The following is a 22,175-nucleotide window of genomic DNA, read 5'->3' on the forward strand; positions in this document are numbered from 1 at the left end:
TCCCAGAGATCCATTCGAAATGCAACGCAGTTCCCCGTGTTACTTCCGGCTTGGTCGGGCGTCCCTACAGACACAACTGGCTGCGTCTGCGGGTGGGAAGCTGGATGTGGGTATGTATCCTGGTCGCTGCACTAGCGCCTCCTCTGGTTGGCCGGGGTGGAGGGGGAACTGGGGGGGATAGTGTGATCCTCCCACGCACTACGTCCCCCTGGTGAAACTCCTCAATGTCAAGTGAAAAGAAGCGGCTGGCGACTCCACATGTATCGGGGGAGGCATGTGGTAGTCTACAGCCCTCCCCGGTTTGGCAGAGGAGGTGGAGCAGCGACTGAGATGGCTTGGAAGAGTGGGGTAATTGGACAGATACAATTGGGGAGTAAAAAGGGGTGGGAAAAAATGCACCGCAGTTACCAGTGCTTGTGTCAGTATTTCCCCACTGCCAATTAAAATGATAGATAGATGAACCTGGGTTAAAGGTATTTTAAACTATCTGTTAGTAAAGGTCTTTTGCAAGTTGTTCTGTGAGTGCCTGCTTGCTACCCATATCAATTTAACCCTTTCTCCAACCATCCTGCTGCCTGCAACCAATACACCTTCCTCCCTGTTTGTCTGCTTCACGGAATACATAAAAGGCATCAAAACATGTTAAGTTATTTTCCCCAGACACTGCAACCAGACAGCAACCATTTAAATTAGCCAGTAAAAAAACATAATTTAGCAATTTTTCCTAAATACCAAATGGACAGTATGAAAAAGGATATTTGTTTACATGTAAATCTTTTGGATTTTAACTTTAAATTTGACTTTGTTTCAACTTGGCATTAAGGTTCTTAGGGTAATTAAAAATTCACGTCACTGTCTTGCTCTTCTGAAAATCCCCCAGCAACACGGCATGGTGTAATTACTTGCAGTATTCCAAAATGTATAATTGATTAGTAAATTATATAATGTGTGGTTTCCCCTATGAAACTCATTGAAGGGAAATTATGTGCATTTTTTTATTGTTCTGATGCATGGTGTTTTGCCAGGGTTGCAGGTGAAGAACCCGGTCAACATTTATCAGCTTGTGGCTAGAATCAATTTGAAGGATTTATTGAACCAAAGAAATCAACCCTTTTTTTTTTTTTTTTTTTTCTTTTATCTCAGCCTCCAGCTGCCCCAACCAGTCGCAACTATGCAGAGATGCGGGAGAAGCTGCGCCTGCGTCTGACAAAGCGGAAGGAGGAGCAGCCAAAACGTGAGGAACAGCAGCCGGTGCTGGAGCGAGATGGTGGGGTAGAGGACCACAGACGTGTTGAGGACCTACTGCAGTTCATCAACAGTGCTGACAGTAAACCTGCCTCCAGCTCTAAAGCAGCCAAACGGGCCAGGCATAAACAAAAGAAGGTAACTGTGGCTCATGATCAATTCAATACTTGAGAGGGATTTGCATTTTGTCAATGTTTTTGGTGTATTTAAAGAGTAAGAAAGCACTTTTTTTAGCCTGTATCCAGCTACTCCAATCTCGGAACCCCGATGCTAAATCGTCTACTGATGATTTAGCTCTGGGGACAACGGCCAACATTTCGTGCCTTCTTGTGTAGCTGCTGGCTGTTCGCTTCTGTTTCTTATGAAGACTTCCTCTTCCGTGCGTCCGCCATTGTTTACAGGTGGATTAGCAACTTGAGACACGAGAATGGAGTTGGAGGTTGAGAGACGGCATCTACGACCGGATCGTTTCACAAGTAGTCGACACGAGTCGGAACATTTCTCCACACAATACACAAACTGATGCTTTTTGTAGGTGTCTTAGGTCCAGACAACATTTTGGCCAATGCATTCCACCTCTTTTGCACCCCACGCGGACTGTTGCCAACATGCAGCCAAAGCATGTTCCCATAGAAATCGCTGCCTACTCAAACATGATTGGTCAATGGAAACAGAAACCAGAACGCTTCCGATACCAAAATCTTGTCCCCTGCCTACAGTTTCTGTGTGTGTGTGTGTGTGTGTGTGTGTGTGTGTGTGTGTGTGTGTGTGTGTGTGTGTGTGTGTGTGTGTGTGTGTGTGTGTGTGTGTGTGTGAGCGCGCACACACACACACAAAGAGATTACAACTACTCACATGTTGGAAAAGATCAGAAATGGGTATGGAGGAAGAGGGCAGTGGTGGTGTAGAGGGACTGAAAGTAGCAGTTCTGTAGTAGAACACCACACCCCAGCCTCTCACAAGTCTACCCAGAGAGTTTAGTTGAGTAACACCAGGTTAATGCCTTTCTACTCTGCTCTTGCTTCATTGGTCAGATGCGTTGGACTCCACGTGTTGCCCATTTCATATGGGCCTCGGCACCTTTAAAGCCTCTCTGTTGCCGCCAAGCTCCATTGAGCATTGTGTTTAATGAGCATTGTGTTGACCTTTGCCTTTTCCATCACTTACAATCAATGAAATCTGTTCTACCCACATTGCATCAGCATCTCATTGGTTCAGATGGCCACGTCCAAGCGAAAAAATTGCTGAGTTTCAATTTTCGATGGCCAACGAACGTGTCAATTCTTCTATGTATGTTATGTATGCTAGCAGCCTAGAGCCCAAACAGTTAGCTAAATTATACAAACATGGGTTATTGATTAGCAGTAACACTTTGTCCAAACATTAGTAAATAAAGCAATGTTAATTCTGTTCTTCATTTGTTTTGTTTTTTTCTCTTAAAAAAAAATAACAAAAGAACCGATCAGATTACCGTTCAAGTACCAGATCGTTAAGCAGTATCGGTAATAGTGGTACCATTAAAATCCTAATGATATCCATCCCTACTTAACAACTGTGTACTTTCTCAAACAGTTTGAAAAATTAAGGCTAGGCTAATGAGTAAAAGTATTAATCAGCTTCATAGAAGGTGTATTTCCCTTCTTTTGAGAGGAGCTGCTAGCAATCCCAGAACACATCCAACAATTGAGCTAAGCTAGGCTAAGTGCACTGTCCAACATACCTTCAGACTACACGCAGAACATAAAAAAAGGTATAAAGGAGTTTGTTTGACTCTGAGTAGGAAATTTAGTAAAAGAAAAAAAAATCATAAACTGAAGCATCTTATTTAACGAAAATGAAAGGAATCTGTCTTCGTATGTCTGTCCTTCGATTTTCTCGGTAACCATTTATCTGATCGACTTCACACTTTGAAGGTGTGTTGCGGAGGATCCAAGGAATTGCAGCGTCAAATGTGAAGTTGTTTGGATGAGCGGTTCTCAAGAAAGCTACATGCAGTAAAGTTTTCAGTGAAGTTGGTCATAAAACTTTGAATCCCTGCTTCTTCTTCACTTCCCGTGGAGTCAACAAGCAGAAAGAAGAACAGCGCCACTCTGCCACTGCAATCCACATTGTAGTTGGAGGGGAAATTACACACATAGTCTTTCGAGTTCGAGTGTGAGGTTGTTTGGATGAGCGGTTCTCAAGGAAGCTGCAAGCAGCAATATTGGAGGCCACGCAATCCGCCTATTCGGAAGAGGGACGTTTTGAACGGGCACTGCACTAGTCCCTTTAAGTACGCAATTCGGAGAGGGTTGATCTTAATGTGCGTTTTCCCTTAAAAGTAAGAAAAAGCATAGGTTTTCTTCCTGAGAGCAGCTATATGACATGTCTACTTAGCTCAAAAACGTGAAAAATGGTTTGCTACCCATTTAAAAAGGCAAAAAGTGTAGACCTCTGATTTGATGTGTTTCAGATGGAGGAGAAGGCACGTCTGGAAGCAGAGGCCCGTGAGCGTGAGGAGCAGCAGCTGTTGGAGGAGCAGCAGCGTCGGCAGCGCCAAGAGGAGGAAGAGGCGGAGCTCCAGCGGGAACTGCTGCGGCTGCAGGAGCTGCAGCATCTCCGTGCTGCCAAGAAGAAAAAGAAGGAGAAAGCCAAGGAGAACACAGCTCCCCCTCAAAACAACCCTCAGCCCCTTAAACAGACAGCACAGAACGTTCTAGAAAACCTTCAGAATGGCAAGTCGCAGCTCCTGCAGAGCCTCATCCACCTACCTGACCACAAGGAGCCCAGACTTGACCCAACAACACCTAGGCCACACACACAGCACAGCCCAAAAAGCAACAGGGACAAGGCACTTTCTCCTGAGGATTCCACTCCCATCTCTTCTGCCAGTCTGCACAATGGCACTTCTCCATCTCAACCCGAGGTCAACAGTAAAGCCAAGACCAAGCAGCCTGCCAGGACAGCAGCTTGTGAAGCGTTTGTAAAGAAAGCCCCAGAGATGCCCAAGAGATCAGAGCTGGCAACAAAGACCACAAATGGCACCACTGCCACCTCTACACCAGAAACCAAAGCAACTCGAAACAGGGCTGTTGAGGTCCTGGTCCCAGCCGCTGAACCCAGGAGGGAAGAAAAGAATAATAACAGCGGTACCAGTGGAAAGAAGCAGCAGCCACCAGCCCAGATAAAAGAAGAGAGGAGAAGCCCACCTGTGTTAAACCCCTCCCCATCTCCACCTCCAGCCCCACAGTCGGAGCACCCCCAGCAGAATGGCAAGCCTCCCAGTGCTGAGTCGCCGCAGCCCAAGGGCAAACCCAAGAAGAACAAGAAGAAGAAAGGGGACAAGGTTAACTGCTCAATAGGTTGGTACTGTCAAGGTCCACAATCTTTAGTTACTTATGTTTTCAGTGCAACATCATGTCAAAATCATTCCAATTTAACCTTTGCTCCCAGTTTAATACAATTTATTCTTACATTTATCTTTTGCTGTTTTCAATGTCAAAGGCTGTTGAGGCTTTATAATACCCCGAGCGTGCTATGAATATTTGTGTTTTATTTCAGACATGGATCCGTTTCGTTAAATGTTTTCCCCAAAATGAAATAGAATTTCTGTGCTTAGGCTTACTGTATCAACATCATCATTTAAGGGAGGTTTTCAGAATCACATTTATTGTCAAGTACAAGAACATACAAGGAATTTGTCTTGGTACGTTGGTACAAGAAGGAAAAATTAACAGTAAATGGTAACGATAAAAGTTAAAAAGACTATTAAATAAAGTATATACAAGATGAAATAAAATAAAACAAAAGTAGGGTGCAATAAGGTGCAATTAACACCCGTTCAGAGTTGAACGTAAGACCACATGGCGGCCGTTGATGCCTGGCACAGGGTGGCAGGAGCTGTATTTAATTAAAAGTTCAATTAGAATTTTTTTCAATTAGAAGTTATTTACAGAATTAGAGTTATTTACAGGGTAGTGCAGGTTGTTATGCAAGGTATCCATGTACAAATAGTACAGTAGGGAAAATAAAGGGATGGGTCGGTGGCAATGTCAGGATATCTGGGTGTCTGGGGGCTCGTTAGAAAGGCGTACTGCTGTAGGGAAGAAGCTGTTCTTTTGGCATGAGGTTCTGGTTTTTGTAGACCTTAGCCTCTGACCAGAGGGGAGTGTGGGTACTTTCCTAAGTCGACAACCATCTCAACTGTCTTTAGGGCATTGAGCTCCCAAGTTGTTTTGGCTGTACCGGGACACCAGATGGTCAATCTCTCACCCTTATCGGACTCATCCCCACCAGAGACGAGCCCAATAAGGGTTGTGTCATCGTCACACTTCTGGGGCTTTACTGACTGGTGGCTGAAGGTGAAGCCGTTCGTATACAGAGGTTCTGGTTCTGGTTTTTATAGCCCTTAGCCTCTGACCAGAGGGGAGTGTGGGTACTTTCCTTAGTCCATAACCATCTCAACTGTCGTTAGGGCATTGAGCTCCCAAGTTGTTTTGGCTGCACCGGGACACCAGATGGTCAATCTCTCACCCTTATCGGACTCATCCCCACCAGAGATGAGCCCAATAAGGGTTGTGTCATCGTCACACTTCTGGGGCTTTACTGACTGGTGACTGAAGGTGAAGCTGTTCTTATACAGAAAGAAGAGTAGAGGGGAAAGGACACAGCCTTGATGGGAACCGGTGCTAATGGTCCGCAAGTCAGAGACATGTTTCCCCAGCTTCACGTGCTGCTTCCTGTCAGTTGGGAAGTCGGTGAGCCACCTGGTGAAAGAGCTCCGGGTATTGTAGCAAAACACCAAGTTAACAAATATAAACAATACAAAACAATGCGCACCAACACACCGAGGCTGCCATCCGCGGTGCCACCTTGGATCATCGTATCGAACTGAAAAGGAAAAACCCACAAACTTCAAAATATTAACCTTGAAAATTTAAATTTGTCTTATAGCTGCGGTTACATGCACACTTTTTTTTCTTTCTGATTGAAATAATTCCGATTGAAGATTTCGGGTCAGTTGTTCACATGGGATGTTATCTAATACGGTCTGGTATTTACATGCGCCGACGCATTTAATCAGAACAGCCATGTGACATTTTATTGTGGACTTGTTTGAATATGTCGTTATTTCTTATTTTCCTATTGTCTAGGTGTCCAATAATGTTGCGTTCTTTAACGGTCTTTCTGTTCACCTTCTGGAGCAACTGGCAGTCGTCACAGGGCATTGTGTCTGATCCAAAGGCAATCTTGTCTTTTGTGAGGGAGAAGGATGTCAGTCTCTTAAGTGACAGACCATGACTGACCCAGGCAAGAGATTTCCAGAGTAGAGATACAACCTGGTGAAAAAGTCTCTATCTTGGAACACTAGCTAGCTACTTTGGCTAAAAACAAGCCGGTGCTAGCTAGCAGCAGAATCCGCTAGCGTTACAAATGCAGGGATCGGCGATTTTGAGCGAAGCCAGGAAAGCCCAGTCTGAGTGTGAGGTAGCCACAGTTGAGCAAAAGTAGAATCCATTCATGAATTAAAAAATAGTAGGCTGTGTTTCCAGCAAATCAGACAAAAAGCTCAGTGAGGAAGTATAAACAAAGCTGTCGATCATGACCATGGCTAAGGGTTGAGTCTACATGGTTCTCGCCACATACGGGCCAGCACTACTAGTAGGGGACTTTAGTGCCTACAAGTCCGTGCATCAGTTTGTGATCAGATAAGATCCATAAAATAGTACAGCCAAACCATAAAATCAGTTAAGCTGGCTTTCGGCTGGCAACCGGAAATGACTCAGCAGGGCATGTGCAGAAAGAATGCAGCCAGTAAGTAATGGGGTTAAATCGTTTACATGGTTCAATTTTTCTCTTAGCTGAGGTGTTTATATGGAGCACTTTCATTCCGTTTGGGCTTTTAAACCGATTATAATTGGAATATTAGGCTTCATGTAAACATAAATACCACTAAGTTAATTAGTATTACTCCATTTGTAGATGCGATGCACCAAAAAAAAAGTGTTTAAATTCCAAGTCTTCGTCATACTACATACTATTAGAAACCCCTGATCCCTGTGCATGACTGCCAAAGAGATGCTTAATATCAAAGATCTGCCTGTGGTCTGTATAAACACACGTTTTATCACAGTGTAGACCCAACTCAGAACACAACCCCAAATGTATTTAGGAAATATAAGGTGCACCAACGTTTAAACATTCTTATATTTTTGTATTTTCTATCGAGTTTTCTTAACTCTGAAATTGTTAGCTGTTTTTTCTGTACCTACTTTGAGCCCCATTTACTGCTGCTATTAAAATGTGTCCTCAGTGATTGAGTAGCAATCTAAATTTTTTGCATAAAAATCAAGTCATAAGTGCATTCAAGGTGGACACATGTTGGCTGTAATCACATAAAGGTGAATCAGTTCATCTGGACACAACGTTTGTTGAGAGAAAAACGTTTCATCACTCGTCTAAGTGACCTATTCAGTCTCAGCTGACTGCAGGTATCCCCACCCGTATAAACAATACAGTTGCAGGTATCCCCACCCTTATAAACAATAACTGTGTTGCAGCTGTGTTGTGCCATCCTCTTGGCCAGTGTCTGTTAGGTTCCCCGATGTACAATCCTCCCAGCACTTAACAGCGTACACTATATTGCTCTGTTTGTGCCGGGGGACCCGATGCTTGGGGTGGACTAATTTCTAGCGTGTTTTGGGGTTTGAAAGCAGCTGAGATGCGGTGTTTGGAAAATACGTGTCTCAACTGTCTGACACTCCTGCCATATACAGAATCCCCACTGGTTTATGCTGAGGCAGCTGTTGTCCTTCTCCTCCCCTCGATTGGCTGGTGCACTGTTTGGGCGTCTTCCTGGCTTTGACAAACGCCCAGTTAGGATCACCACACTTAACCAGGGCCCGTTTAATGTGGGATTTCTCCCCTTCCCTGGCCGCTGTGTCGGTGGGGACGTTGTCAGCTCGGTCACTTAGATGAGTGATGAAACGTTTCTCTCTCAATAAACGTCGTGTGCAGACGAACTGATTCAACTTTGTGATCTTCTTACCCGATTGTGCATGCATAAAGACATGGTGGCTGCAAGTTTGAAAATGTAAGTGGAACGGTTTCTGTAAGCCACATACCTCATCTCTCTACACCTCTCAAAGCATTACATCCCAAATGAAGATGGGTAAACGTTACGCAACATACAGGAAGAGAAATGTTCTTATTGAACGAGGAAGCACTGGATTTCTGTCCTTCTACAGCAGACTCACTTTTGACAACAGGTGTACATGCAATGTGGGTAAATCCCATCTGGACACATTCTGGATTCAAACTGCATGAAATGGCAAGTATAAATGGGGAATTGGTGAGACTAGACTCCACTAACAATGCTTTGGCTCCATAGGTAAACAGACACCAGATGTAATGTATTAGAAATGGGAGCGGTTCTCATGGATTTATATATCTTTTGATTTTAGATGATGTGTTCCTACCCAAAGACATCGATTTGGATAGTACTGAAATGGATGAGACTGAGAGGGAAGTGGAATATTTCAAAAGGTATGTGCATTCAGTTAAGACCATGCTTTCAGTTTCTTGGTCACGGTGCTAAGGCAGCTGTTTAGAGAACTCCTCTATTTCTCTCCTTCCAGGTTCTGCCTAGATTCTGCACGGCAAACCCGTCAACGGCTTTCTATCAACTGGTCCAACTTTAGTTTGAAGAAGGCCACATTTGCTGCACATTGAGTGTGTTTGTGACTGACTGTGGCAGGACACAGTCGGCGAACCCAACAGCTGAACCCAACCAACTTGGCACCCTTACCCCAACACTGCAGCCACCCAACTGTTGCCCTCTCATTGCCCCTGCTCTGCCCAAATCACACCCATGCTGCCTTGCTTTGTTCTTGTCGCTGTGTGGTTCCACCACAACCCCACCTGGACCCCATTCCTTTTGCAGAACTATGACACAGAAATGAAAGAAAATAATACATACAAAAAAAAATATCACAAAATACTATGATTATTTTTTCTCGCGTGCTTGTGTGCTTTAGTCTGAGTTGGACATTTATCTTGACTGGAAGCAAAATGTTCTGAAATCATATTCTTACATTGGCTTACCTGTAGTCAAAAGATGCTTACTGTGTTTGGATGGACTCCTTCCAGAAAAAGACACCAAGAACAACAAAACATGAGATATGTGAATTAAAAAGCTGTAATTGAGTTATTGTGACTTGCTATCCCATTGTTTCCACCGGTCCCCAGCACGGCATTTCACTAATGTCATTGACAAGGGAATGGGCTTGGTCAGCTGGTCTCCCCTCCCTGCTTCCTCGCCAATCCACTTCACTGAGAGGATGAAGGCAAAATACTTGACAATGTTATTTTTATTCAGTTCTGTTCAACAAACTATTGAGTAAAGGTGTACCAGTTACCTTTTTTGTTTTTGACTTGTAGCCAGCTTGTATCAGAATACTTTCAGAATGAAATTGAACAATACTCACACTATCAATCTGTTATAGAGTGTATATTGTATTAACACTGAAGCCAAACTGGCTACTTTTTAACATATTGTTAAGTAATATTAAATCTTGTCTTTCTTTTTTGAAAGATGGAATACAGTAGTATGGCAGGATATGTGTCTTTGTGGTAAGTCTTGTTTCCTTCATGAAGTAAAAATGGCAAGAAAGTACACGTTTTCATGTAACGCGCGCGCGCGCGCGCACACACACGCGCGCGCCCCAATATCGGACTTTTAAGTTGATGGGTCAACCGACACCACTCCCTACCTGCATTTTTTGGGCAACGCGGCCACGGCGCTAAAAGGCCGCGCGCGATGAGCGGTGTCGAGTGCATGTGCTACGTCGGGAATGTTCTGCCACTGACAAAAGCGCTGCCGCGCTGTGCAGGCCTGCGGCCACAGCAGAGTTGCAGAGTGAGTCACAGCCTCGCCGGCTTGTGCCTTCTGGGAATCCCACGAATTGATAAGTCATATTCAATCGGCAGGCTAATGTGACAGTAATTTGAATCCCAGGGCATGGTTTCATTTGTCGAGGGCATGACGTATTCCGGAGAGGCTGTTGACGAAACGAGAGGCCCCGGACGGCGAGCGCCGCGTCATATGTATACCCGAGGGAAAGTTACTCAAGGGCAGCTATGAACTCGAGTGTGCTCGAATGTCGGGGCGTTTCGAAACGAGGTCAAGGTGTGATTTGCATAGATGCAAATGAGTTGTTACAAACGTTCACTGTGATCTGTCGCGCCGGCGGAGGAGGGCCTGCTCCCGGGCCAGTCGCGGTGACTGGCTGCGTAAGCCGCGTTGGTTGGTTGGGGTGTTGCAGATGTGTAGAAAGGAAGCGCATGGTATTGAAGTCACATCTGATAAACCTTCCTGTCCAGCATGTGTGGTTTCATACAAGCACATCTATTTCCACGACGCCTATCTCGGTCAAGGGTCACGGTGGCAGCAGGGGCTGTGTAGACCCGGCCTGTGTAAACACAGCCTTGCCCCGGCGGAGGGAACCGGGCCCCCCCCCCCCCCCCCGGTTGGTCATCTTGTCCCGTCTCGCTCTTCCCCGAAGCGGATTGATCCGAGGTGAGTCGGGTGATTCGCGAAGGCGCGCCGGCTCACACGCGGGAGAGGAAACTCCTCGGCAGAACGGGAAGAGTCTCAGATGCTGGTGGCTGAGAGAGAGAGGGGGGGGGAGGAGGGGGGACTTTTATTATTTTATTTATTTTTGCCAAATTCTCACGGGAGGGCAAACGTCACAAAGCCCCGGAAACTTTAAAGCTCGCCCCCCTCCCTCCCCCCCCCGCTCGCTTCCAGAAAGTAGGGCTTGAGTCGGCGTTTGTCGGGAACGCGGGTCTGGCCCTTCGCTGGCTTCTTGTGCAAAGAGGAAATGAATTACGACCCAACTCCCCGCACCGGCCGCTTCCTCGACATTTCCAGGACCGAGGCGGACCGAAGGATTTCACAACACCAAATTACCACACATGCACTTTTGGTGAATGAAGACACGTGGGAAATGTACACCACCGGCAGGAGACAAAAGGTCTCCGGCTTGAGACTCAGCCCAGCCGGAGTGAGTCATAGTTCACTCTGGGTATGAATAACCGCCGGGCCTTTCTTGCCTATTGGCGGTCGAACGTTATGTAAGATCGGAGTTGTCACATTTAGGGCAAGCGACGCGTGTAGCTAGGTTGGAGGATGAGAGCTACGGCTAAACGTGTGGGAGACGGTTTGTAATATTGTATAACCCCGAAAAAGAAAAACACGACTTCTGTTTTGGTCTGGCAAGACGCACGGGAACGCACAAGGGCCGCTCGGTGTCCGGTCGGCGGCGGCGGCGCGCAGCTCGCCGTTCCAATATGGAGGGTAGAGACAGGCCTCGTTATGCCCCCCCCCCCACGCGCCGCCGCCCCCTCGGCTTGACAGTTGTTGTGAGGCGGGTCTGGAGGTGGGTTTAGGAAAACACCATTGTGCCATGGAAATGCGTCGTGCGCTGGGGCAGGGCCCTGACGATGACAGGGGGGGGGGGGGTGAACACAAATAGGGTTATTAGAAGGGATCAGAGCTGCTCGCCCGGGACGGGTAATCGGTAGGGGGATCTTTTCATTGTCGACTGCCTGGAGCGACTCCGGCTCTCTCACACACACACACTCACCCCCCCCACCCCCATCCGTCCTCACTTCAAGCACACACCACAATGGCGTTTTCCCTTCATGGCCAACGCCGTCAGATTCCTCTACCGAGAGAGACGAACCGGGAGCTACGAAAGCCACCGGTTATACCGAGCTTTAACTTGAACGAGCTACTCCCGTGCGAGTGTTCCACTTTCAGGTGTACCAGATAGCGTTTGAATTTTTTTTTTTTTTTTTGGGAATTCCCTCGTGTTGACGGGGAAATTCCCGTTGTGTTCAGATAGTCTTGAGATTAAAGAGCAAATCTATCCATGCTCTCTATCTGTCTGGATGAGTGTCAGGCTTGACTTTTCCCAACTTTGATCAACGCGCCACGGCCGCTTCCCCGTGGCCGAGAGAGGTCTGCGAAACAGGAACCGGTCCACCTCCATCACCTGACTTTCCCTCGTTAATCCGAGCCTTTGTCTCAGACACCCCACCCCCCCCACCACCACCGCCACTTCCCCGAGACCAGAGGTGGGGATGTGTGACCTATTTCTTTTTTCCACTCTAAAATGGGTAGGCAGCCTTGTGCTCACATGAAGACCACACTGTTGTAGATGTGTGGGTGTCTCCTGGTGGGGGAGAATCCCTAGAAGCTTGCCCGTGGCCTTTTTCGTTCTTTCTTTCTTTCTTTCTTTCTTTCTTTCTTTCTTTCTTTCTTTCTTTCTTTCTTTCTCTCTTTCTTTCTTCCGGGCCCTTTGTGTACGCGCGTGTCCGTGATGGCCGTTCAGCAGAAACGGCGGCTTGTCCTTGCTTCATGGCCAAATAACTGGGAGCGCAACAGTCAATGTGCCCTTTCAGCGCAGAGCTGAACAAGAGCCATCCTGGCCTGTATGTAAATGAAGAACTGTGCCGGGAACCGTGTCAGCCGCCAGTATATTCCCCCGAGCTGCTTAATGACTTAGTTAGCATGTGATAGTCTGTGTCATTTTCCGTCTTGGTAACTTTTTGATAGACCAGCTTTGAAACCTCTGACTTTTAGATCTGAAAAGAAAACGAGTCCCTTCAAACCATTTTTGTACTTCACATGAGTAAAATACCCAACCACATGCAAAAGGACATCTGACTTACTTAGCAGGACGAGGGCGGGGGGGGGGGGACGCTGGGTGTTAAGTACCGGAATTATTATCATTATTATTATTATTATCGTCATTGAAAATTTCTCAAAGAATCAGATGTGTGCAGTAGGGGTGTTTTGTTCTTCTTTACATTGAGGAAACAAGATTCAGAGCGGAAGTGTTGGCAGTAAAAAAAAAAATTTAAATGTGAAAAATAAAAATAAAATAAAACGGATGGTTCATTAGAGAGATAAATGTAGCCTGGTGTGTGTTCACACACACGCAGACAGGCAGACAGACAGAAGAGCTTGGTCTGGCGTCTCATCTATGCCTTCTCACTGCAACCGTCTGCTTCCTTTTCAAGAGGGGATGTCCAGCTTCCGGTACGTACACACGCCCTTGACGAGCGACTCAGGTTTCAATGACTGACTGCAGGCAGGCAGGCAGGGGCCTTTTTCTTTTCTTTTGTTTTTTTTTTCTATTTTCAGGCCAGCCCCCTAAACGTAGTCGTTAAGGTTCGGATGTGATGAGTGGTTTGTTTATAGTGGTCTTTTTCAGCGCCCCTGTAAGTCTTAACTTCAGCCACACAACAGCTGGGAATCCGCCTGTCACACTGGAGCGTGCCCATTCAGGCTGCGCGGCGAAGGGGTTTTCCACCACGGGCGCACGTGACGCGACCGCGCGCCCGCGCGCCCGCGCACACAGATTGAGTAAAGCCAAAATTTCGGAGGTTTCTTCACGCTCAGCTATACGGTCGAAGACCCGGGCCCTGGCCAGTCGTCTTAACACCGCAGCGAGCCCGCAGGGCTCACACATCAACACATGGACACAGAGTGTACAGACTCTTTTATTGAAAAAATATTATTTACCAAGGTCAAGACAAAACAGGGATATATTATTGATCAGTTTACACGTTTAAAAAGAGGAAACACGTCACGTCTTTCTGACTACTGGTAACAACATCAGATCCTATTCTCAGCTGCAGCATTTCACCTTTTTAACCCCAAAGGCTTAACCCGGGATAAACATTCTCCCGGTGGTGGTGGTGGTGGTGGGGGGTCTAATGATCTTTCTTTTACCCCACTTAGCCGTTCTGGCTAAAAAGATGCTTGTTTGCTTTATGCTGAGGATAAATATAATGATATAAAATATATATATATACACACACACACACATATATATATATATATATTCTGTTACCAAGAATATACACTTTTGAGACATAAAATATGTTATGTACAATCGAAAATAAACAACTAGTAGCACCACATGATCCAGACAGACTAGATGATACAGGAAGCTTATGCATCAAAATGAGGGCCAACGTGTGCAGAAAGTGCAATGGTTTTGTAATTTGATGCAAAGCTGAGGTATATGACATTCGTGTTTGCACTGACATCCACCATCCTGTTGCCACGCCACATGAGGATGAAATAAAGACGACTTCTTGAAACCATAGAGACAGGGAAACTACGGCGTACAATTTACTTTCATTATCTATACTTAACAATTTCACTTTTTGTTGCAGACGGTTGTCAAATCTTGTGACAAATTGGAAGAAGAAGAAAAAAAAATACAAATCCGCTAATCGATCCTCAGGCATGTATGTAGTGCTGTTCTTCAGTCATTGTCAGCGAAAGTTAATGGTCGCATTCCCCAAAGTGGACTGCACCGCTCATAATCTGGCACACTCCTCACAATGATTCAGGTAATCAGCTGTGTCCATTTCTTTGAACGTGGTGAAGCATCGAGGGCACTGCAGTTCAGAGAAGCCCTGGCATTCAGTCCAGTCCGGGCTCGGCATCACTGCCGCAGGTTGGTTTGGTTGTTCGGCACCGCTCCTCAGCAGCTGCTCCGCCGGCTCCTTACGCTGCCTCGAGGCGACTCTGTGTCCAGTGTAGATGTGGCACATGGGCGCCGTGTCTCTATTCGCCACCTGTTAAGAGGAAAGCATGTGTTAGGGGCATTGTGGGATTTCTCATGTCTTTAAGGAAAAAAAAAAAGTCAACTGTTCGCGGGAAGCGGGATGAGACTGCTAAAATGTAGGGAAATGATGCAGGACGCAGTCGTCCGGATGGAGGGTTGACTCACCTGCCTGTGTAGCTGCTGCTGCAACTGAGACAGCTCCTCTTTCAGGTCCTGGATTCTCCCATGTGCCCTCTCTCTGTCTGCACGCTCTGACTTAAAGTCCTCTGTGTAGATGAGGACCTTTGGGGGAACAGACAGCCACATAATCAATAACTTGTTTTCCCCCCAAATTTGTTTACAACTTCCTATGCGTTTACAATACTAATGAGTTTAAATCTAATCTGAGCTGTTGCCGACACGCATCAAAATCCCATTTTAAAATTCCTCGTGGCTATCGTGGATTCAGTTACGTGGCCTGTTGAGAGCCGCTGACAGTAGGACGCAACACTGACCTGCTGCTCCAGTGTCTGGATACGCTCCTGGTCTTGTGTCCTGACCTCTTCCACTTCTCTGCCCAATCTCACACACTCGCTCATCTTCTCTTCCAGCAAGCTATTCAGCCTTGTGATCTCCCGATGCAGCAGTTCACCACTGGAGGAGCCCAGCACAGGCCCCAAGCCTACACCGGGTCTCGAGCCAGGCCCTGCTCCTGCCAGCATGGCGCTGGAGACAGTGTAGGCGCTGTTCTTCCTCAGCCCCTGACATAAGCCTCGAACATAATCTTCTCTACTGGAATCATACTTCTGCCATTTGGCATTCAGACCCTCCACCTAAAAATAAAGGAAGTTGAAATAAAATCATTGAAAATCCTCGACGATTCTTTTACCGTGCAAAAGCATGTCAGTTGTGCAAGTTCGATCAAGCGTTTCGTTTTCCTTACATATGCAACTCGCTGCTTTAGTCTTTGATTCTCCTCCTGAAGTTGGCACACCTGAGCATTTACACCCATGAAACCAGAAGACTCGGTCATCTGGAACACAAGGGGGGGGGGGGAAACAAAGGAGTTGAAAGCAGAGCCAATTAGGACATTTTAACAAGCACAAAAATGTTCCATTTTTCATCTAGATAATGACTTGGGTTCCTGTGAAATTAAAATCAGATGTGCCTCATCGCCAAAGACCGTGCAAACCGTTCAACACAGCCACGTTCGGCAGAGTTGTTGCCTTTACCTGCTGTTGCTGAGACATCTCCCTCTCCACTCCTCCCTTCTTCTCTCGCTCCAGCCTCGCCAGCAGCTCTTGGCACACCGAGACAGTGGCGCCCAGTTGGACCCGCAGCTGATCGGCCTCCTCCGCTAGCGAGCTGCACAGCACAGCCCTGGTGGCCTCGGCTCGGTCCCTCTCCTCCAGGGCGCAGCGCAGCTTCTGGATCTCCTGGTCCTTCTTGTGATCCGGGTGGCACCTGACTCTCTCCAGCTCCTTCTCCTTCTCTCTGAGCTGAAGACGCAGCCTCTGGATCTCCTGCAAGAGGCAAGCATGCAATCATCACATGATGATGATGACGTGAGTGTGTGTGTGTGTGTGTGTGTGTGTCCATCCATCTATGTACCCACAGACCAGAGAGGGTGAGAGACCTGCAATGTGCCGGGATAGGCTCCAGCATCCCCCGCCACCCTGAGAGCAGGAAGAGCGGTTTGGATAACGGATGGATGGCTGAGTTGACATACATAGATAACTGCCCCGTGCAGTGTCAGTGAGCTTTACACGCGAGAGTGAATCGGCGACGGACACACTTTCGTCCAAAGCCAACAAGTCGGGCCGGGGTTCGAACTCACCTGTTGACTCAACTCCGCTTGCCGGGACGCGATCACTTCCACGTCGGCCCTCTTTCGCTTCAGTTTGTAGATCTCGTTACACAGGCTTTCGAGCAGGGACTTGGACGGCCCCACCACGACCGGCTCGCTGCCCTCGACGTTGATGCAGATCCTCTCGTACCTGGCCAGTCTGGCCTTCAGGTCTGCGATGACGTTGTCCTTGACGTAGATCTCCTTGGTGAGAAGGTCGAGCTCCTGCCGCGTCTCGTGGTGGAGGGTGTTCAGGGTGTTGTAGCTGCGTATTTTGTGGTCGGGCCCCGCGTCCCCGTCCGTATTGCCGTTGGCGTGATCCATCGCAGTCTCCCCAAGTTTCCCCCGAGGACCCCCCGAGTTCTGACGGCTCTTCCCCCTTTTCAGCCGATGGCGACGAGAGAGCGCGAGAGCGAGAACGAGCGAGCGAGGGAGAGAGAGCGAGCTAAGCAGTTTTTAACCCCGCGCAGGGTTTGGCGTCTGTGCGTTCGCGTGGAGTCCTCAGACGCGGGCCGGGGGACTCTGGATTCTGTTAGATGTGGCGCCTCGCCGACAATAATATTCCGACTCCGTGTAGGGGATTTCCTGGGGGGGACTTCCGCACGGACTTTTCTGCTGCTGCTGCTGCTGCTGAAAAAACGGAGCCTCGCCTGCCTGCTGCCGACACTTCACCGCCGCTCATACTCCGCCGGGACGCGCCGACTTGAAAATAAAGAAATCACGACTTAGGAAAAAAAAAAGGAAAAGAAAAAAGTTTCTTATACGAAGTCGACGAGAGCGCATGCGCAGTCACGCAACCCCCCCCCCCCCAAAAATCCGTAATCACGCTACAATAACAAAACAAGTAGCGCGCGCGCAAAACTCGAGACGGAGACGACGTCCGCAAACGCGCGAGAGCTCTCCGCGGCGACTCGAGCTCGGTTGAGACGGTAACTTTTCGTGCGCGCTCGCTCCCGATCCTCCGCCACCCAAAACCGGGACCCGGGAACCGACTTCTGTTCGGGGCCAGAGGGCTCTCCGTCGCTCCGCCGCCGCTGAGTTAAAAAACGGTTTCGATATGTCTTCCCAGCCGCCGCCGCCGGGAGGGGGGGGGGGAGGGGGGGAAGTTGCGCGAGGAGGCTCCGCCCAGCAGGGATGTGAAAAAATAACAAAAAACCGGCAAGTGGACGCTCGTCATTTCGCGTCAAAAGCTGTCACGTAAGTCGGCCGAATGTTTTTTGAGTCATATCGTTTTACAACGCGTGTGTGTGTGCGGGGGGGGGGGGGGCATTACTGCTTTCTGAAATTTCGGAATCAGTCCTAAAGGAATTACCAAGCTGACAACACAGACAGGCGGCTGAAGGGACATGTAAAAAGAAATAAATCATTGACTCTTTTTTTTTAATTTGGCAATGCGTGGTTAGTTTTCATCTACAGATTAAATCCACACACACACACACACACATATATATATAGTATATATACATACATATATATACTATATATATACACATACACATATATATATATATACACACATACATACATATATATATATATATATATATATATATATATATATATATATATATATATAGTATATAACGTCTTTATCAAAATGCGACGCCCAATTAGGCTACAGGCTGAACACGCCGATTACGTGTAACCACGAGTTTAGTTTGGGGGTTGACAGCAACGTCCGTGTCAGTTTATCACACACAATCCCAGCTGCACATTTCAAAAAGTAAACCTCATCTCTTTGGCTTTAGGAACTGAAATAAAGACATTATTGGGAAAATAATTATCAAAGAAGCTCTCTCTCTCTCTCTCTCTCTCTCTCTCTCTCTATCTATATATATATATATATATATATATATAAATAATCCAGTGAGTCGAGTAAATTCTGACAGTACAAGCCTGTTTCATGCCATAAGCAATCATCAGCTGTGTGTGTGTGTGTGTGTGTGTGTATATATATATATATATATGATAATAATATATATGGAAACTATGTCCAAGACACTTAATGTACATGATTTATTTCTGTCGCGGAAAATATTGCCAATCAGTCACCACCCAACGCTTCAGTTAGTTAACCGACCACGTTCTCCGTGACAGCAGGTGGCGCTGCCAGACCGAGTTTTCACCTTTCCAAGTTGACCATGACGTCACTTGGCCAGCTGAAACTCTCTCGTCGTTAGTGGCGTACATTCCCGATAGGCTGCGTGAAAAGACGCTACTGCGCATGTTCAGAAAACCTTTATTTCCTGTTAGAAGTAATTCACGCATGCTGGCCGATGGCTCATGTCCGTCCACATGTAGTCTGTTCGCATAGATACTTGCAGAACACAGCAAGAAAACGCGGCATTTTCTAGTCGTTGGTTGTAATTTACCCTTTGTTTTTGTTTTTCTCTCTGAAAACTTTTTACAAGAATAAAACAATATTTACAAGGTAGGACACGCGTCCACAGCGGGCGTGATTAGCTGAGTTTAGCAAGTCACTGCTCATCTCACACGTGTCGTGATTTGCCTAGTTGTGAATTCTGGAGTCGACACCTGGACAAAGACAACGCAGGGAACCTATACCAACAAACAAGGTTGAGTTGCAGCCCAAAATTACACAATTTACACTGAAGTTTATAGAAGAAAAGGAAAAAAAACGATATTTCATTCACATACTGTCGTAGAAAAGTATACAGTGCAGTATTTAGGCTCAAGTATAAAAAGATTACTACAAAACACAACAAATACAATGTTGAAAGACAAGAGAATATAGCCAGCTATTTCTCTTGAGATAATGAGAAGTACAAAATCACAAAACGGCATTGTTTTGACTTTGAATATCAGACTTTGCACACAGGAATCACAAAAAAAAAATCACTCCATGATATGTACCAACTATTCGTCTTTGTGGTTTTATCTGCATGGCTAACCCAGCCTGTTACTGGATAAAGGTGTTACCTATTTATTGGCAAGATTCGGGTGCTGGAGCTCTCTCTGTCATGTGAAGTGACCATTGTTTAGGTCATATCTCGAGCCTTCGGGGGCCTTCTGCATCATGAAGACTTCCGCATTTGTTCCTTAAGCTATTGTAACCTATTTTTCTGGACTTAGCCTGTTAGTGATTTTAAGTTCCTGTTATAAGCTGTTGCCACAGTATATGCCTTGAGCTCTTATTTTGAAGGCTGAAGAGAGAGCGGAAGTGCTGTACGCAGTGTTGTTGCTGTGGAGTTCTGTCGGGGGAAGAATCCAAATAAAGTGGTCCTCGCGTGAAAGTGGAGCCTCCGTATTTGTTATTTTATAGTTTCAAACCGTATAGGCGACGTCAACAAACCCCCGGTTACATTATCAAGAATGGCACGAGAGGGTGGTCGTACGCTGCCTCCAAACGCTTCTCGGAAATTCCTACTTGTGAGTTTGGAAGTCACATACGGCAAGAAGTTGCACTTTTGATCGGAAACAGGTTTTTGTCGTTTTTCCATCAGCAAACTCAAAAAAGTCTATTTTGCACTTCAACAATATTGTAACGTGCATGGATAAGAAGACACGCTGGCCGCTGGCTGGCTGGCCTGACCCTTTAGCGGTTAGCGATGCCTCCTGCGGTGCGGGCGATACGGGTTCGCGTCCCGGCCGCGGCAGTTCCTGTGGTTGCGTTGTCCCCCCGAATTCGCTACAATATTAAGAAGCGAAGGTTTGCATAAAGTATGAAAGCGATGTGTTTTATCAAGTTATTGTGCCGAATAAGACGCAGTGACATGGCACAGGTGCGTTTACTGCTGTCAGACGTTCGTGCTTTCCGCCACCACTTTTAACAACACTCCCAGAAGTCGGGGCTTACAAATTATTCAAACTTTACGTCATTGTTGGGTTGTTTAGGCGCATAATTACTCTATTTCGGACATAACTCGAAGGCAGTAATAGATTGGCCTATGCGCTTGTTTTTATTCCGATTGAAGATTTGGCTGTTTACACGGGATGTGACCCTACACGGGATGTGACCCTACACGGTCCGGTGTTTACATGCGCCGACGCACCGACTGATCCTCAGGCTCGAGGCCATGGCTAGTCACGTGTGCCAGAGGTCGTCCTCCCATTACCTCGTCCATGCTTTCTAAGAGGGGAAACTGGTGGGGCCGGGTCGACTTTTGTTGTTTTGGGATTTTAGCCTTGTAATAGGCAGTCTTCAAATAGTTTTCCAGCGGTTTTTAATTTGGTCAACGCTGCTGTCCATCGCGACTACGTTCATTTTTTTGCGGACTTTTTGGAATAGGTCGTTATTTCTCCCCCCCCCTCCCCTCCCCTATCATCTAGGCGTCTAATAATGTTCAGTTCTTCAAGAATTTGCATACCACTCCCCGCAGAAGTCCAGGTCAGCTTGGACGCCGCCGTTTTTCTGCAGCGGAGAAACGTACGTCCGCACGTATTTACGTCAAGACGCAGCGCATGCGCAGAAAGAAGGCAGCCAGGAAGTTCGCCAGGGTACAATTTTTTTTATCGGTTTATGAAACGTTTTAAACCAGCAATCGGTTTGAGTCTGTTTGTTCTGATTGAGGTGTTGATATGCAGCATTTTTATTCTGTCTGGGCTTTTTAAAAGGATTATAATCAAAATATTAGGCTCAACGTGTAAACGTCCAAGATGACGACGGATGGCTCACTAATCCAAACCCCATTCTGAGGGAGTCGAGTCATCTGGACACGATATGTTCCAGATAAACTGATTCAACTTTTCTGTGATTCCCTTACCTGGAGGATGGAGCATGCAGAAAGACAAGCCCCATTCTGTTTTAACCAAGATGCCTCAGAGGCAACGAACGATTTTTGCTCGCTCTCAGTTCACTACTATCTGAATGGATTTTGAAGCGGTGATTCTCTCACAAGGAACCGGTTATTTTCTTGCCCGGTGCGGGATTCGATACGAGGTGTACTGCACCACAAGGCGACATCGCTAACCGCTCGGCTAAAGGGTCAGACCCGTTAGCTAGGGGCTAACGTGTCTTATTAGAAGTTTACACTATTGCTAACAAGATGCTAACTGTGGAGAGTATGGCGGCCTGTCCAGGGTGTCTCCCCGCCTGCCGTCCAATGGCTGCTGGGATAGGCTCCAGCATCCCTGCGACCCTTTATTAGGATAAGCAGCTTGGATAATGAATGGGTGGATGGGTGGATGGTCAGCAGAGCGGCCCAGCTAGCCAGTGATTTTACATGGCTCTTGTTAGGAAATTACTGCCTCGAAATTAGTAAGTTAACATAAAACAGCATGTGAGCCATGAACGATAAATCGATGGGTGACTGAACCCTGTGTGAAACACGTCTAATTTGGGGAGCTTTACTCCCCCCTCCCCCCCAAATGGACGACTATAAATTGGAATTTTGGCGCGTGACACATCCGCCACTTAGCGGCCAATGTTGTACAAAGCGATGATAACGGGGTGCAGTTTTGTTAAAGTTAGACCGAAATCAGTAATCATGTTAAGTACTCGTTCATGTTTAAAAACT

At 46.8% G+C, this 22,175-nt stretch overlaps 2 protein-coding genes across 3 annotated transcripts in view; one reads left to right on the forward strand and one right to left on the reverse strand.

Annotated features, from left to right (window-relative positions):
• The window catches only part of fam193a (family with sequence similarity 193 member A), a 41,648-nt gene extending 31,817 nt beyond the window's left edge, over positions 1 to 9,831 (forward strand). For both annotated transcript variants that reach the window (XM_056279486.1, XM_056279487.1), the window contains 4 exons: positions 1,144 to 1,383; positions 3,698 to 4,586; positions 8,688 to 8,769; positions 8,862 to 9,831. In XM_056279486.1, coding sequence (XP_056135461.1) covers positions 1,144 to 1,383; positions 3,698 to 4,586; positions 8,688 to 8,769; positions 8,862 to 8,955 — 1,305 coding nt within the window. In that variant the 3' untranslated portion in view covers positions 8,956 to 9,831. The remainder of the gene's footprint in view (positions 1 to 1,143; positions 1,384 to 3,697; positions 4,587 to 8,687; positions 8,770 to 8,861) is intronic.
• Positions 9,832 to 13,781: 3,950 nt separating this feature from the next.
• tnip2 (TNFAIP3 interacting protein 2) lies at positions 13,782 to 17,900 on the reverse strand. The gene is made up of 6 exons (XM_056280248.1): positions 16,690 to 17,900; positions 16,085 to 16,375; positions 15,796 to 15,885; positions 15,368 to 15,685; positions 15,039 to 15,155; positions 13,782 to 14,883 (listed from the first exon to the last, which is right to left on the reverse strand). Exons 1-6 carry the CDS (start codon positions 17,020 to 17,022, stop codon positions 14,623 to 14,625), a joined length of 1,410 nt encoding a protein of 469 aa, XP_056136223.1. The 5' UTR covers positions 17,023 to 17,900; the 3' UTR covers positions 13,782 to 14,622.
• Positions 17,901 to 22,175: the final 4,275 nt, after the last annotated feature.

This window comes from Lampris incognitus, chromosome 5 (genome assembly GCF_029633865.1).
Source record: "Lampris incognitus isolate fLamInc1 chromosome 5, fLamInc1.hap2, whole genome shotgun sequence".
Lineage (NCBI taxonomy): Eukaryota > Metazoa > Chordata > Actinopteri > Lampriformes > Lampridae > Lampris > Lampris incognitus.